Source organism: Artemia sp. Qi Xiang Cuo, chromosome 4 (genome assembly GCF_049724085.1).
Source record: "Artemia sp. Qi Xiang Cuo chromosome 4, ASM4972408v1, whole genome shotgun sequence".
Classification (NCBI taxonomy): Eukaryota; Metazoa; Arthropoda; class Branchiopoda; order Anostraca; family Artemiidae; genus Artemia; species Artemia sp. Qi Xiang Cuo.
Genome location: NC_142797.1, coordinates 62817891 through 62831730, shown reverse-complemented (window position 1 = coordinate 62831730; position 13840 = coordinate 62817891). Strand labels below are relative to the sequence as shown.

Genomic DNA, 13840 nt, shown 5'->3' with positions numbered 1-13840 from the left:
AATTATGCATACCTTTTCTCTGAGGCAAGTCTTCTTTGTATTGACGACCAATGAGTGGCTTTCCATCCGGACTCATTCTCAGAACCGACAAATCATAGCCATACTTGTCTTCTTCTCCGCCCCCTTCGTCGCTGTACTGAATAACGTTTTCTCTAATGTCGTCAGGGAATTCTTTATATGTTGTTGCCGTTTTTCGTCGTCTCCACAGGGCAAACAGCAGAGTTAATACTGAAATTGAAAATCATTTTCTAACAGAGAATGCTGCAAGACACTTTCTGAAGAACAAATAGACAAATCAGAGAAAAATCAGAAGGAGATCAAGAAGAAGAACTAGGTTGTGAAAGAAGCATGAACATTTTTAAACGAACATTTTCAAATTACGAACAGTTGTATTTGAAATATGGGTTGTATACTACTTATATTAACAGCTGTAAGACCAAGTAAATTCATTTAATGTCTGTATTATTTGATCTATGAAAATTTTCAGAAGTTGGAACAAGACTTCTGTATTCATTTTTGGGAACAACTTGAAATTTCGTTTCGGAAACTTAAATGTTTCATCCCTATCAAAATAAACTTTGGATAAATATCCCTTTTCAAATTATTCGAAAAAAACACATGATTTTACGAGTAGGAAAATACGACATTCTATAGATTGCACATTTTGTTGCGTATTTACGCAAGTCTCTTAAGAAAAAAAAATCCAAAACGATAACCCATAGAAACAATAGTCATTATTGTTTGTTGAATTTGATAGGCTAGTTGCAAGGCTAAAGAATACCCGATAGCCTTTCCTGTTGGCTTTGTTATTTATTTGTAGTGACTTGCATTTCGTATCCTGAGAGTGAAATTATCGACCTCATCAAAAGCGAAAATCTGCCATTTACGATAATTTTTTCGCTCTTTGGGATGGTCTACGTATGAACTCTTTATGTCCCTTTATTGCTTAGCAACACAAAATTCAGTTTTATCCTAATCGTCAAGTTTGCACTTTTCGTCAGAGCAAAATTATCCTACAAGCGAAATCATCTAATCGCGCTTATTTGTTGTCACTATCATTAATGGCCAAAGAAAAATTAAGCTGATACGATTGTAGCTGCTGAGAATTCGAAATCTTTAATGGTGGTTTTCTGCGAACCAATTTTCGAGCAGGAGGACAATTTCACTCTCAACTCGTGATTTTCTGACACGCATTGGATGTAAATAAAACTTTTACATTTCAATGCAACCATCTCAAATCTATTATCTCCGGCTTGTCAGCAAGTGTCGCAAAGAGCGGCAAATTCTTTAACTCACGCACAACAGAACATATTTTGAACTAAATAAAAAGAAGAACTGTATTCAAATTGTGATCAAAGCCGTTCAAAGTGGGATGAAGGCAACCAGGACAGCTACCCCGGGTGCCATGGCTGGAAGGGGCGCCACGGTTGAGTTTCCCATTTCGATTTAAATTTCCCCTTGATTCGTTTTTTTTTTTTACTTATATTTGAGTCAGGAGGAGGGGGGCTGCAATTAGTTTTTGCCCAGGCACCCCCAACCCTAGAAAGGCTCTGAATGTGATCGTAAGTTGATGATTAAATATGTCTATTATAAGCTATTTTAGGCTTTTCTAGTTCTCAACTGGCTTTAAGTACCGTCTTTATTTTATTTAATTATAATTTAAAGTTTAAATTATAATTTAAAATTTATAATTTAAAATTTATAATTTAAAATTTTCTTTGGAATTATGGTGCGATGCTTTTCAATAGAAAATTTGCCAATGCAAAACAAATCGCTAGTTTCAAAGGCAAAAAATAAAAAAGCATAAGAATTAGTATATAAAGAGTAAACATACATAGTAAGGAGAGTAGAAAGAGGAAAAGAAAAGAAGGGACGGAAAAGGGAAAACAAGGAAAAGGCGCAAAAGGAAATCAATTTGAGATTCGACAAAATTTTCGTTTTTTTTTTATTCTAGCTCATTTTGATCTTTATAGTCATTTACGTACATCTTAATTGAGCACATTTAAAAAAAAGGTCAATTTGCATGGTGGATGGTGGGAATAAATTTTATCGAAACCTTTATATTGTGCTTCTTCTGTATCTGGACCCTAAGTCTCTTTCAAATGTTGCCACGTGATGATGTCTTTGAATACAAAAAGTATACATGAAAACTTCGCTTTTTTAACCTTCAACTTGGATTAATAACCTAAATTGTTCATATTAGACGAGAATGTTATATTTTCCTTTTTACTTTTGTCGGTCTGACCTGTGGAAAAATACCTAGTATTGCCTTTAATATTTTAATTGTATGTTTTTATTGTTGTTAGGATACAGTCAAGAGAATATGCAATTGATTAATTTTATTCGTATACAAGATTTACGAGGTCCAAGATATCTTCTTCTTAAAGGTGTATATACTATAGTAGTATAGTATAATAAATTTGACACAAAAAAAAGCCATAGGACCATGGCCACAAAAAAAAGAAAAAAAAAGAACAACATACAAATACAATTAAAGGCTTCAATTTAAACTTTTAATCAAAACGATATGAGCTATTCACAAGCTGATCAGATGATAAGAGGGAAACCAGCGCCATAGCCCCAGGCTCAGACTCAACAAAGTTTCCATGATAAGCAGGCCTAGTTTATTTTCCTATTTTCAACTGTGTAAGAGCGACTTAGAGTGCCATAGTCAGCAGTAATCTCCTTAACAAAATGAAACAATGTGGCTACTTAGGGCTACCTTGGTAGCCCTTGGTAGCCTTAGGGCTACCGAATGCATTTGGCCTGCATCCCAATAGTTTCTAAAAACAGGAGATATATATACGGTAAGTGTAGCTTTTCGTACGTTTATACTTGTTAGAAGGCCGGGTGAAATATTTTGTCTAGAGTCCATCTTGGATCTGGCAGCCCTGTGGTCCTAACCTGTGGTTCGGTGGCCCTGTTTACAAGACAAGTTACCAAACTCTCCTTTTCAAATTATTACGATTTTAGCGTAAAATTAGTGAATTAATCTCAAAACTTTGGAGGCTCATGATAGAGGAAGAGGTTCATTTGGAGGTTTAAAAAAAATGTTTTTTATAGGTTTTAAGGGTTATGCTTCGGAAAGAAATTCATTGTTTTTTCTACAAAGCATCAGCTTATATTGGTGGATAAGTAGAGGCAGTTCTGGCCTCTCTTGCGCCCGGGGCAAAATTTTGATTAGTGCCCCCCCCCCTCCATCTGTTCCCCAAAAATTTTCAGGCAAATTTTAACAAAATTTTCATTCATTAACAATTTTTTTCGATTTATTAATAAATTGATAATTTATTTTTTAATTATTATGTTAATTTAATTATTATTATCATTTAATTATTTTTGTTTTTGAATTATTGCCATTTTATTAATTTATTGATAATTTATTTTTGTTATTATTAAATTAGTTTAATTATTATCATTATTCAATTATTTTTATTTATTCTTATTTTATCAATTAATGAATAATTTAATAATTACTTTAATTTATTAACTGCGCCCCCTAGTTTATTTTAATGAAAATAGAATTTCAAAAATTACAAAATGATTATAGCCGTTAGATTATTTATTTGAAATTTCTGGGCCGAGGGCACGCGCTCTTCTGCCTCCCTCCCTAAAACCGCCACTGTGGATAAGACCCTTAATAAGAGGAGTAGAATCTCGCCAAGGTTCAAATGAGTTTCCCTCCTTTGGAGTTTTTAGACAAGAAGCCAATATGAAACTATGACGTTCCATTAGAAACTTTTTGGATTCACCTCGTACCTTTGAATTATTGTATTTAAAAAAAACTTTTTTTTAATTATTATATTAAAAAAATTCTCTATTATTAATATTTATGTAATACGAATAATATTTTCACCTACTATTTTTAATAGTGCAATTTTAACTAAATTATAATTCAATATAGAATTATATAAACATAATACAATTATATAATAAATATTACAACAATCATAAGACGTATTTATGGATTTAAATAAAAATATTATTGCTTGGGCGAATGCACCTGGCTGAGGACAATAACAAAAAAATACTACAGAAATTATTACTTACACAGTAAGAGGAAAAGAATTGAAAGAACAATGATAACAATTTCAGTGGTTTGACTGAGAACAGTGACAGGTATTGCTGATATGTCCTTGCACGATAAACTCACATTCAGACTATGACCCATACTTGCCATATCGAATGTCTAAAAAAGAAAAAGAAAGTTAATAGAAAAAAAGAAAAAAAATAAACAGTAAAAAAAAAATAATAGGCTAACGGGGCTAGTTATGAAAAAACCTTTCTTTTGTGCATAATCCTTCCTCTTCTAATATTACCTCCTAGGGGTTCGAATGGAGATGGGTAGAAGAGGAGTAATTGCCCCCTATGTTTTGAAAAATATATTTTTTTGTTATTTTCTTTGAAAAGATTTCGGTAATTAACTTTAAAAAAAGGACAAAATACCTCCCTCAAAATTTTGGAAATAATTTTTTTCTATCGTCTTAAAAAAAAAAATCATTGACCCCTGCCCTAAACTTTTGTGGCCCCTGGTATCTACAGTGGTAAATTTATGTGGTGTTTAAAAAAGATGACAAATGGTTTTAAAAATTGATGACAAATTGCCGCAGATTGGACTTTTCGGCAGTCCATCTAGAGCCAAATGAAACGCAGGTTGTCCCCGAATGGGTTGGAAGAAGTCATAAGGAAGGATTTAAAGAAAAGTCGAACTTCTTGGGAGGGGGTAATGACTGAAGTTTTGAATAGTTTGAGGTGGAGGAGTGTGCGCAGTTGTGTTGGCCTCTGGCGGCTTGATGCTACAGTGAGTTGTTAATTGTGGTAGCAGTAATATTTTCTCTAAGGGTCCGAGATTTTTTTCCAACGAATTCTGTTGTCAAAAACACAAGAAAGTGAATATTAGCTGGAAATATTGTAATTTTCTCTAAGGGACAGGATCTCGAGAGGAGGGGGAGGGTGCAAATTCTTTTATATTGTGTGGGCAGGTTTTCTTGGTAAAAAAAAAAGCACTGGCGAGCTAAAGTGGCCTTGTCTACTGTTGTGGTAAGGACCAAGGACATCAAAATTAGAACAGTCTTTCACCTGAGTCCGTCATATGTCTATTCATTCCTGAAAACGGCGATATGCTAAGGTTTTTCTGATGATTGTTTCAGAGTTATGAAGTTTTATGGCAGTACCATAATTTCGTCAGTGTTGCCACGTCGAATCGTTTAAAGAAACAAGCAAAACTAAACAGTTGAAATTAAATGAATTTCGTCCGTGAGAACTCAAACGTCAGTAATTTCTTACTCCCAAATGCAACTACACCTCCAGAGAAAAGCTACAGCTTCTTAAGCTGTTTGGCGCCACATGATTTTAGCTTGAACCAGAACTTTCTCGCAGGCTGACCAATCATCTGCGCTGCGCAGGTACTGATCTCCAGATTCAATGCCTTCAGCCGGGAGTACCATACGTGTTTGGGGGCAAATCATCCCACGCTTACTGTGTTTTTCCCCTAGATTTCTCTACGTACCCATTTAGAGCTGGGTAGACTCTGGCCGAGCTTACAGTCACACCACTGATCCCCGTCCCAAGCCAAATAACCAGCAACACCATGACTTTTTTATTATTATTATTTATTATTATTATTTTATTATTTTACTATTTTATTATTTATTATTATTATTAAAAAAGACTATTTTATTATTATTTACAGATTTGAATTAAACACACAATGTCTAATTATTGTCCCCAATAAATCGATTGGTGAAGCCCACGAGGCAAACAGATGTTCACGTTTTGATTTAGCCTAGTTTCAGAGACATTATGTGTAGGCTATATTTCTCCTAATACTTGTCCCCACTGAATCCTGTGGGGATTCGGTGGGCATCCATTCTTTGCTTCTTGCTAAATTATGTTGCTGGAAAGGATCAAATAGAAGCTGTATTGAAGATTAAGAGGATTTGATGCCTCAAAAATCATTCTGCGAGCCTCAACGTCAGCTGAACGTCTCAAAGATAAAGGGTTCATTGTCAGATTCTCTCAGGAGAATCTAACTCATCATTGAAAACTATTGAAAATCTGTGGTTTGATAATGAAATTTGATTGAAAAGACTGTGAAATTGTATTTGTCGTGTCCGCATGGTTTTCATTCAAAGCGGGTACCGCCACAGAGAACTTTAGAACCTGCCATATTTTTAGAATGACATTTCCTTTGAGCTGATTTTTAGCTGTTTCCTAACAGGTATACTAGAACATTTTTAGGGGGTGGCTTTTCCTGAACTTAAAAAAACAAAAAACTGCTCAGATCAATCGAAAAAACAATTCACACTTTCTAATGACGGAAGTCTCATTAAAACTGAAATCTCTATCTCCGGCACAAAACAATAGAAGCTAAATGATATTTTCTATGATTTTGGGAAATTAAGGGTTGGTTTTTAGTTCTCAGTCGTTTATGTAGATATCTTATCCAAGTTCTAAAAGTTACGGCATGACCGCTCAACCAATTCTAAAGAGAATTTTCTAAATTCTAAAGAGAACCAAAAGATTTTCTAATGAACGGGTGATCCTTTAAGTATTGAATCCTTTAACCTTGAATCATTAAAATATGTTCGCCTCAAAACTACTATTTTGCAGGGAATGCCTTATAAAAGGGAAGGGCTGTGGCGTTGACAGCCACCCTCCCGTTAGCCCCTTTCAAAGCACACTGAACATACAGAACGTATCCAACCCACAAAAAAACAAAACTTATTTCCAAGCAATGTCTTTCAAAATTTTATTTTGAAAGCCTCAGTATTTCAAACCAAACAAAAAGAAAGCTGTTCAGTTAATTTAAATTATGGGGTTCCTCATGAAAAAAGTTAAAACAATAAATACCACAAAAAAAACTATCTTTCGATGTTATAACTTCTTATTTATATAAGCATGCATAATGTCCGTCAATTCTCTTTATTACTAACATAGCAAATTACCAATTACTTAAGTAGTTTTATTAGACATAAGATTTCCAACATATCTCATCAAAATAGTCATTATGAGGACGCTCCGATGTAGCTTGTAAGCTACACGGGATAAAAACGGGGAGAGTAACAATCAATTCTCATCCAGCAGTACATACCGGAAAAATCCTGAGGGATAATATGCCTAAAACAGTTACTAAACCTTAGATTTCTAGTACAGCCGATAAGATAGTCACTATGAGAATGGGTACTGCCCTGCAGCTCATGGCCGACACTTGTCAGGTCTTATTAAATTTTTCCTAGCTGTAAGGGACCACTAAAATCCATCAGGTCCCAACTAACAAAATCCGATGACTTTGCAAGTAACCCTTAGGAGTCACCCACAATTTTTTTTTTTTTTTTTACTTTATATACTATTTAATACCACCCTCCCCCACTTGACATACCCATCCTTCATATAATACCCCTTCTTATACATTAATTCCCCATCCTCCATTATGTAATGTTTCATTTAATGCCCTTCCTCAAAGAAACATTCTCACGCATTTTGAGCAACCAAGAGCTATTTACATAGAAATATAGTTCCAAGATTCCTTAAAATTGTATGACCAGTTTTAAAGGAAACTTTCATTATTGATGAATTACTACTATCGCTCCTAATAACAACTCACTACAGTACCAAGCCACCTAAGATCAACACAGCTGCGCAGACTCCTACTATAGCCAAACCTATTCAATTTCACGTTTTACCCCTTTCTAACAAGCTTCAAATTCCTATAAATCCCTCCTTACAACCTCTTTCCACCCCATTCGGGAACGACCTGCTTTTCGTTTTGACCCTGAAGGATGTTCGAAAAGGACGATATACGGTAATCTGCCATCCTTCATTAGGACGTGTGATATTTGTCCTAGCCATCTCAACCCTTCGTTCATTATAGCTCTAGAAAGTAGGATAGAACCATGTATCTCATACAGCTTGTTATTTGATATACAGTCTGTCAAACTGGTGCCTAAAACTGTCCGTAGACAATACCCCTGGAAAATATTAATTTTCCTAGGCGCCCACGTTTGAGAACCTTAACTGTCATTACGGTGGATTCCAATATTCAAATCTTGGTTCGCAGATTTATCTTCCCACTTTTTTCAACTGTGAAAAAACACCCTGGGCCTTTACTATCCTACTTTTTAAAACTTCACTGCATCGACCAGCTTTACTAATAATACTATCTAGGTAACTGGAACTACCCTCTTGATCGATTCTTTCGTTACCCGACATCACCTCTTCAACCTTCACTTATTCCTAGTCTAAACAACTTGGTCTTCTTAACATTAATTTTCAAACCTATTCTTGCACCCTGAACTCCCAAAGCCTCCAAATGTTCATTCATTTTGCTAACATTTTTATCTAGGGCACTTCAAATCATCTGCATGATCTAAGTCTAGTAGAGTTTCAACTTCCCACTTGATTCCATTCTCCCATAGCCTTTACCGTGTTCCTTAGAACAACCCCATCAAAGTAATCCGTACAAACAGAGATAAGATACAACCTTGATTAACTCCTGATCAAACACTAAACCAGCTACTAGCCTCACTTCCCACCTTAACCGCGCTAAATTTATTAGTTGTATGCAACATTCTTTTTTTCAGGAATAGTTTGCATGGCTGCAATTGTTAATTTCATAAGTAGATACGATATTTTTTTAGTCTATAGTCATTTTTTTATTTCCCTTCCTACCTTAACCGCGATAAATTTATTAGTTGTATGCAACATTCTTTTTTTTCAGGAATAGTTTGCATGGTTGCAATTGTTAATTTCATAAGTAGATACGATATTTTTTTAGGCTATAGTCATTTATTTCCCTTCCCACCTTAACCGCGCTAAATTTATTAGTTGTATGCAACATTCTTTTTTTCAGGAATAGTTTGCATGGTTGCAATTGTTAATTTCATAAGTAGATACGATATTTTTTTAGGCTATAGTCATTTTTTTATTTCCCTTCCTACCTTAACCGCGCTAAATTTATTAGTTGTATGCAACATTATTTTTTTCAGGAATAGTTTGCATGGTTGCAATTGTTAATTTCATAAGTAGATACGATATTTTTTAGGCTATAGTCATTTTTTTATTTCCCTTCCCACCTTAACCGCGCTAAATTTATTAGTTGTATGCAACATTCTTTTTTTCAGGAATAGTTTGCATGGTTGCAATTGTTAATTTCATAAGTAGATACGATATTTTTTTAGGCTATAGTCATTTTTTTATTTCCCTTCCCACCTTAACCGCGCTAAATTTATTAGTTGTATGCAACATTCTTTTTTTCAGGAATAGTTTGCATGGTTGCAATTGTTAATTTCATAAGTAGATACGATATTTTTTTAGGCTATAGTCATTTTTTTATTTCCCTTCCCACCTTAACCGCGCTAAATTTATTAGTTGTATGCAACATTCTTTTTTTCAGGAATAGTTTGCATGGCTGCAATTGTTAATTTCATAAGTAGATACGATATTTTTTTAGGCTATAGTCATTTTTTTATTTCCCTTCCCACCTTAACCGCGCTAAATTTATTAGTTGTATGCAACATTCTTTTTTTCAGGAATAGTTTGCATGGTTGCAATTGTTAATTTCATAAGTAGATAAGATATTTTTTTAGGATATAGTCATTTTTTTATTTCCCTTCCCACCTTAACCGCGCTAAATTTATTAGTTGTATGCAACATTCTTTTTTTCAGGAATAGTTTGCATGGCTGCAATTGTTAATTTCATAAGTAGATACGATATTTTTTTAGGCTATAGTCATTTTTTTATTGCTAACATAGTTAATTACAAATCACTTACATAGTTATTAAATCGTAAATTCCTAATACAACCAATAAAATAGTCGTTATGAGGACGGGCACTCCACTGTAGCTCATGGCCAATAGTTGGTAGGTCTGATTTAATTTTCCCTAGCTGTATGGGACCATTAACATTCAATAGTTTTGCAGTTCCTGGCATTGTGTCGACCGCAGAACAACTTGTTGACAAACATCCATCGAGGGTTAAACGAACCTCTTGCTGTAAAAGAATGGTCATAATCATTCTCAATCGATTCTATAAGCTAAAATGCTACAACTAAATGATAAAATGGTTGCCACCTTAGAGACAAACTAGTAAAAAACAAACCTAAGCCTGCAGGAACCGGAGCGCGTCTTGAAATAAAACGCGTTTTTTTTTAAACGATTTTTTTTTTATTTAAAAAAAAAAACACCAATGGTAACTATTATTTCGAATAGTCTCAATGATAAAAGTTTTTCACGAAACCAAATTAATGGGAATTTAAAAAAATAAATATAGACCCAACAAAACGGTGTCGGATCGATATGGTAACTCCACTATTGGAGTCACCATGACCGAAAACTCCGTTTAGGAGAGTTACAATGCCCTATCTTGAGTAACAAGGAAAATCGCATGGGAAGCGTGATATGTCTCCTTTGTTCTTCCCCTTCTTCTTTGTTTGTTTTTCCACTGTCGACGCTAGTGGGGCGCTAAAACATCATAGAGAAAATGTTTAAGGGCTGATTTAAAAGGAAATTGCTATATCTATGTGCTTTTTGTAAGCAATAAAACAAATTATTAGAAATAAATGACAATTATTGACAAAACTGCATCTTCACATACAAGATGATATAACATACAAAATGACGTCATATATGGCAGATTAAAACCATAAAAGAGGCCCTACTAATTACGCCCCCAAAAAAACTTATATTGAGCAGAAGTTAAGCCCATTGTCATTCAAAAACATTCAGATTAAACAAATAATAATAGAAATAATTGACACAAAATCAGACCAGCCCACTTCCGAGATTCATTCGAGAGTTCATTCGAGAGTACGAGAGTACATTCGAGAGTACAATTCCTTCGAGAGTACATCCAAACATGAACCCGCTATAAATTAAACAAAATTAATTCTAAGAAAAAGGACTAAGTCAGGTTACGCAAATAACATAAAATATAAAATATTTTGAATAAAATATAAAATATTGAGGTATATTATTGAGCAATATAATATCACTCAATATAAAATATTGAGCGATATCTATGCGTCTTTTCTTTATGTTCAGAATACACTTTATCAGACAAAACTCAAATGAATAGCGAGTCATCATTTCCTGAATTCTTATTCGTTATCCTGACCAATGTGTAATTGGTCTGTAATTTTTTCAATTCAAAACTGTCAATGTAATTTTAATAGCATTTCGGGTCTATTAATATAAAGTCTTTCTTCTACAAAGATTTCTACAGTGAACAGCTTAAAAATTAATTAATTTTTAATTAAAAAATTAATTAATTAATTAACGGATTTGTTTTTCGTAATTTCAGTAAGACACTTGGCTGGGTGCAAGAAAATATCGTCGTCTTCTTCTCTAAAACACTCGCCAAGATTGGACTTAGTTGGATAGAATGTCTTCCGTGCCTACAAGAATTAGATTGGACTTACTCTATCATTCCAGCGGAGTTCTAATAGATGACTTTCTTTGTCTCCATAGTTCTTGTTGTCATTCAACTGAAGCTTTCGAATTCCTGAGCCAAGATTTATATAAGCCACAGGTATTCCGTCATCTAGCTCAACTGCCACAAAATCTAATAAAAAAAGAGTAAATAGACAAAATGTGAAATAAGTCAATAGTATTCTGTCATTTAGCAAAACTGCTATAAATTCTAATAAAAAACGGGTAAAAAGAAAGTCATAGAAGCCACCGGTATTCCATCACGGATTTCAAATGGCACAAAATATTATAAAAAATGAGTATACAGTTAAAATGTGAAATTAGCGACTAGTATTCTGTCATCTAGCTCAACTGCCAAAAAGACTAATAACAAAACGAGTAAATAAACAAAAATAACATAAGCCATAGGTTTTCCGTCACCTAACTCAACTGCCAAAAAATCTATTAAATAAAAAGTGATATAAGCCACTGAAATTACGTCATCTAGCTAGACTGCCCAAGATCCAATAAAAACAAATGAGTAAGTAAATCAAATGTGATAAAACCCACTGGTATTACGGCATCTACATGAACTGTCACGATAAAGATATGTTTAAAATTTCTTGCTTCTTTTAATTCTTTTTATCTTGCTGTTGTTACAGAGGCAGTTTTAGGGGAGGGACAGAGGGGGCACTTGCCCCAGGCGCGGAAATTTTAGGGTTACAAAATTTCAAATAAATAATATAACGGTTATAATCATTTTACAATTTTGAAATTTTATTTTTTTAAAATAAAGCAGAGGGCATACTTATTAAATGAAAACAATTGATAAATTACTAATTAATTGACAAAATAAAAAATAATTAAAGAGTAATAATTGAAATAATTAAATTTAAATAACAAATAATAATTAAATAATTTAAAAAAATTAAAAAATAATTGAACGATAAATTATTAATTAATAAATTGAACATTATTTTGTTTATAAATGAGAATTTTATTAAAATTTGGCCTACAAATTTTTAGGAGACAGGTGGGGGGGGGGCTGATCAAGATTTTGCCCCGGGCGCATGAGAGACCAGAACCGCCACTGTGTAGTTAAGACTTTGAAGATACACAGTGAGGAAGCAAAGAATTATAATTTGGAACAAAACGTAAAAGGAACATATACATTAAGGTTTAAAGCAGAACATACCAGTTATGGACTTATCAGATGGTATGGAATGAGGTCCATTGTAGAACATGAGTCCATTTTCTGTGTGAGATGTAAACTCAAATGTGATTGATCCATCACTGCAAGCAGGCAAAGGAGGGAGCCATCCGAAACTAACACCATTAAAAGAAGCTTCTAGAGCCTCGCATCGCGGACCTTCAAAGTTGTCGGGGCATTCACATCTTAAAAAAGTAAGTAATTATTATAACTGAGAACTAAAACTGGCCCCACACGATGTTAGCCCACTAATGGATCATTTTAAATTATATTCTCATATTGTCACCATCATCAGAAAATGCAAAATTTTAAAACAGAGTTATACGTAGTACAGCAGTGGCGTCGTACAATTTTTTTTTTTTTTTCTTAAGGGGGGGGGGGGAGTGAGGGGGGAAAATATAATTTTCAAACTAAAGGGGGCGAATTCGTTGTTTTTCTTTTTCAATACAAATATTAAAAAAAATATACATTTTTCAATACAATACCCCCCCCCCCCCCCGAAAAAAAAAATTCTTCAGGATCTAAAAAATAGGGGGTAGATACCCCCGCAGTCCCTCGCCCTTCAACTGACACCACCGCCTTAAATTATTAAATGGAATGCAAATTTATTTTGCATTTCATTTAATTTATTAAAATTTAAACAACGTTTAAAATCCTCCTTAAAATCAAAATAAAAAAATAAATAGTTATATCGTTTATAAATAGAATAAATAAATTTCCCGTAGACTCTGAAACTTATTTCAAAATATTATCATATTATTTCGTCATCTTTTTTCAGCTTTCGACGAATATTTCAAAGTAATTCTGCAACAAGTAACAGTGTCAGCCATTAGGTTTAGGTTTAAAATCGAATCATTATAAAGCTATGTGTCATTGATATTTGATAGAAAACCACCAAAGAATGTCTTTTGTTCAAATGGTAAAGCTAATTGTTTAATTATTTAATTGTCTTAAACTGATTTAATTAATCTATTTAATTATTTAATCAATCAAACAATATTTTAATATTTCTAAACAACTATTTAACGTCTATTAAACAATTATTTAATTGTTAAAAATCCAAGAATTTGATTATTATTGGTAAGCAGTACAAAGTGTACACCGAGGATTTTAATTTTGAGCTGGATCCGCTTAAAGGGCGGAAGAGACTTAGGGATTTATCTGCTTAACAGAAGTGCTTATCAGTCATACCCTTTCAATCGATTGTGTGGCGAGCCTTCCACAGTA

The 13840-nt window shown here is 33.6% G+C and overlaps 1 protein-coding gene across 1 annotated transcript in view; it reads right to left on the bottom strand.

The window, feature by feature from the left end:
- The window catches only part of shg (DE-cadherin), a 239108-nt gene that overhangs the window by 5091 nt on the left and 220177 nt on the right, over positions 1–13840 (bottom strand). Inside the window, exons 23-27 of the mRNA XM_089088478.1 lie at positions 12599–12798; positions 11415–11557; positions 9770–9988; positions 4048–4186; positions 13–228 (exon numbers count right to left, since the gene is read on the bottom strand). Coding sequence (XP_088944604.1) covers positions 13–228; positions 4048–4186; positions 9770–9988; positions 11415–11557; positions 12599–12798 — 917 coding nt within the window. The remainder of the gene's footprint in view (positions 1–12; positions 229–4047; positions 4187–9769; positions 9989–11414; positions 11558–12598; positions 12799–13840) is intronic.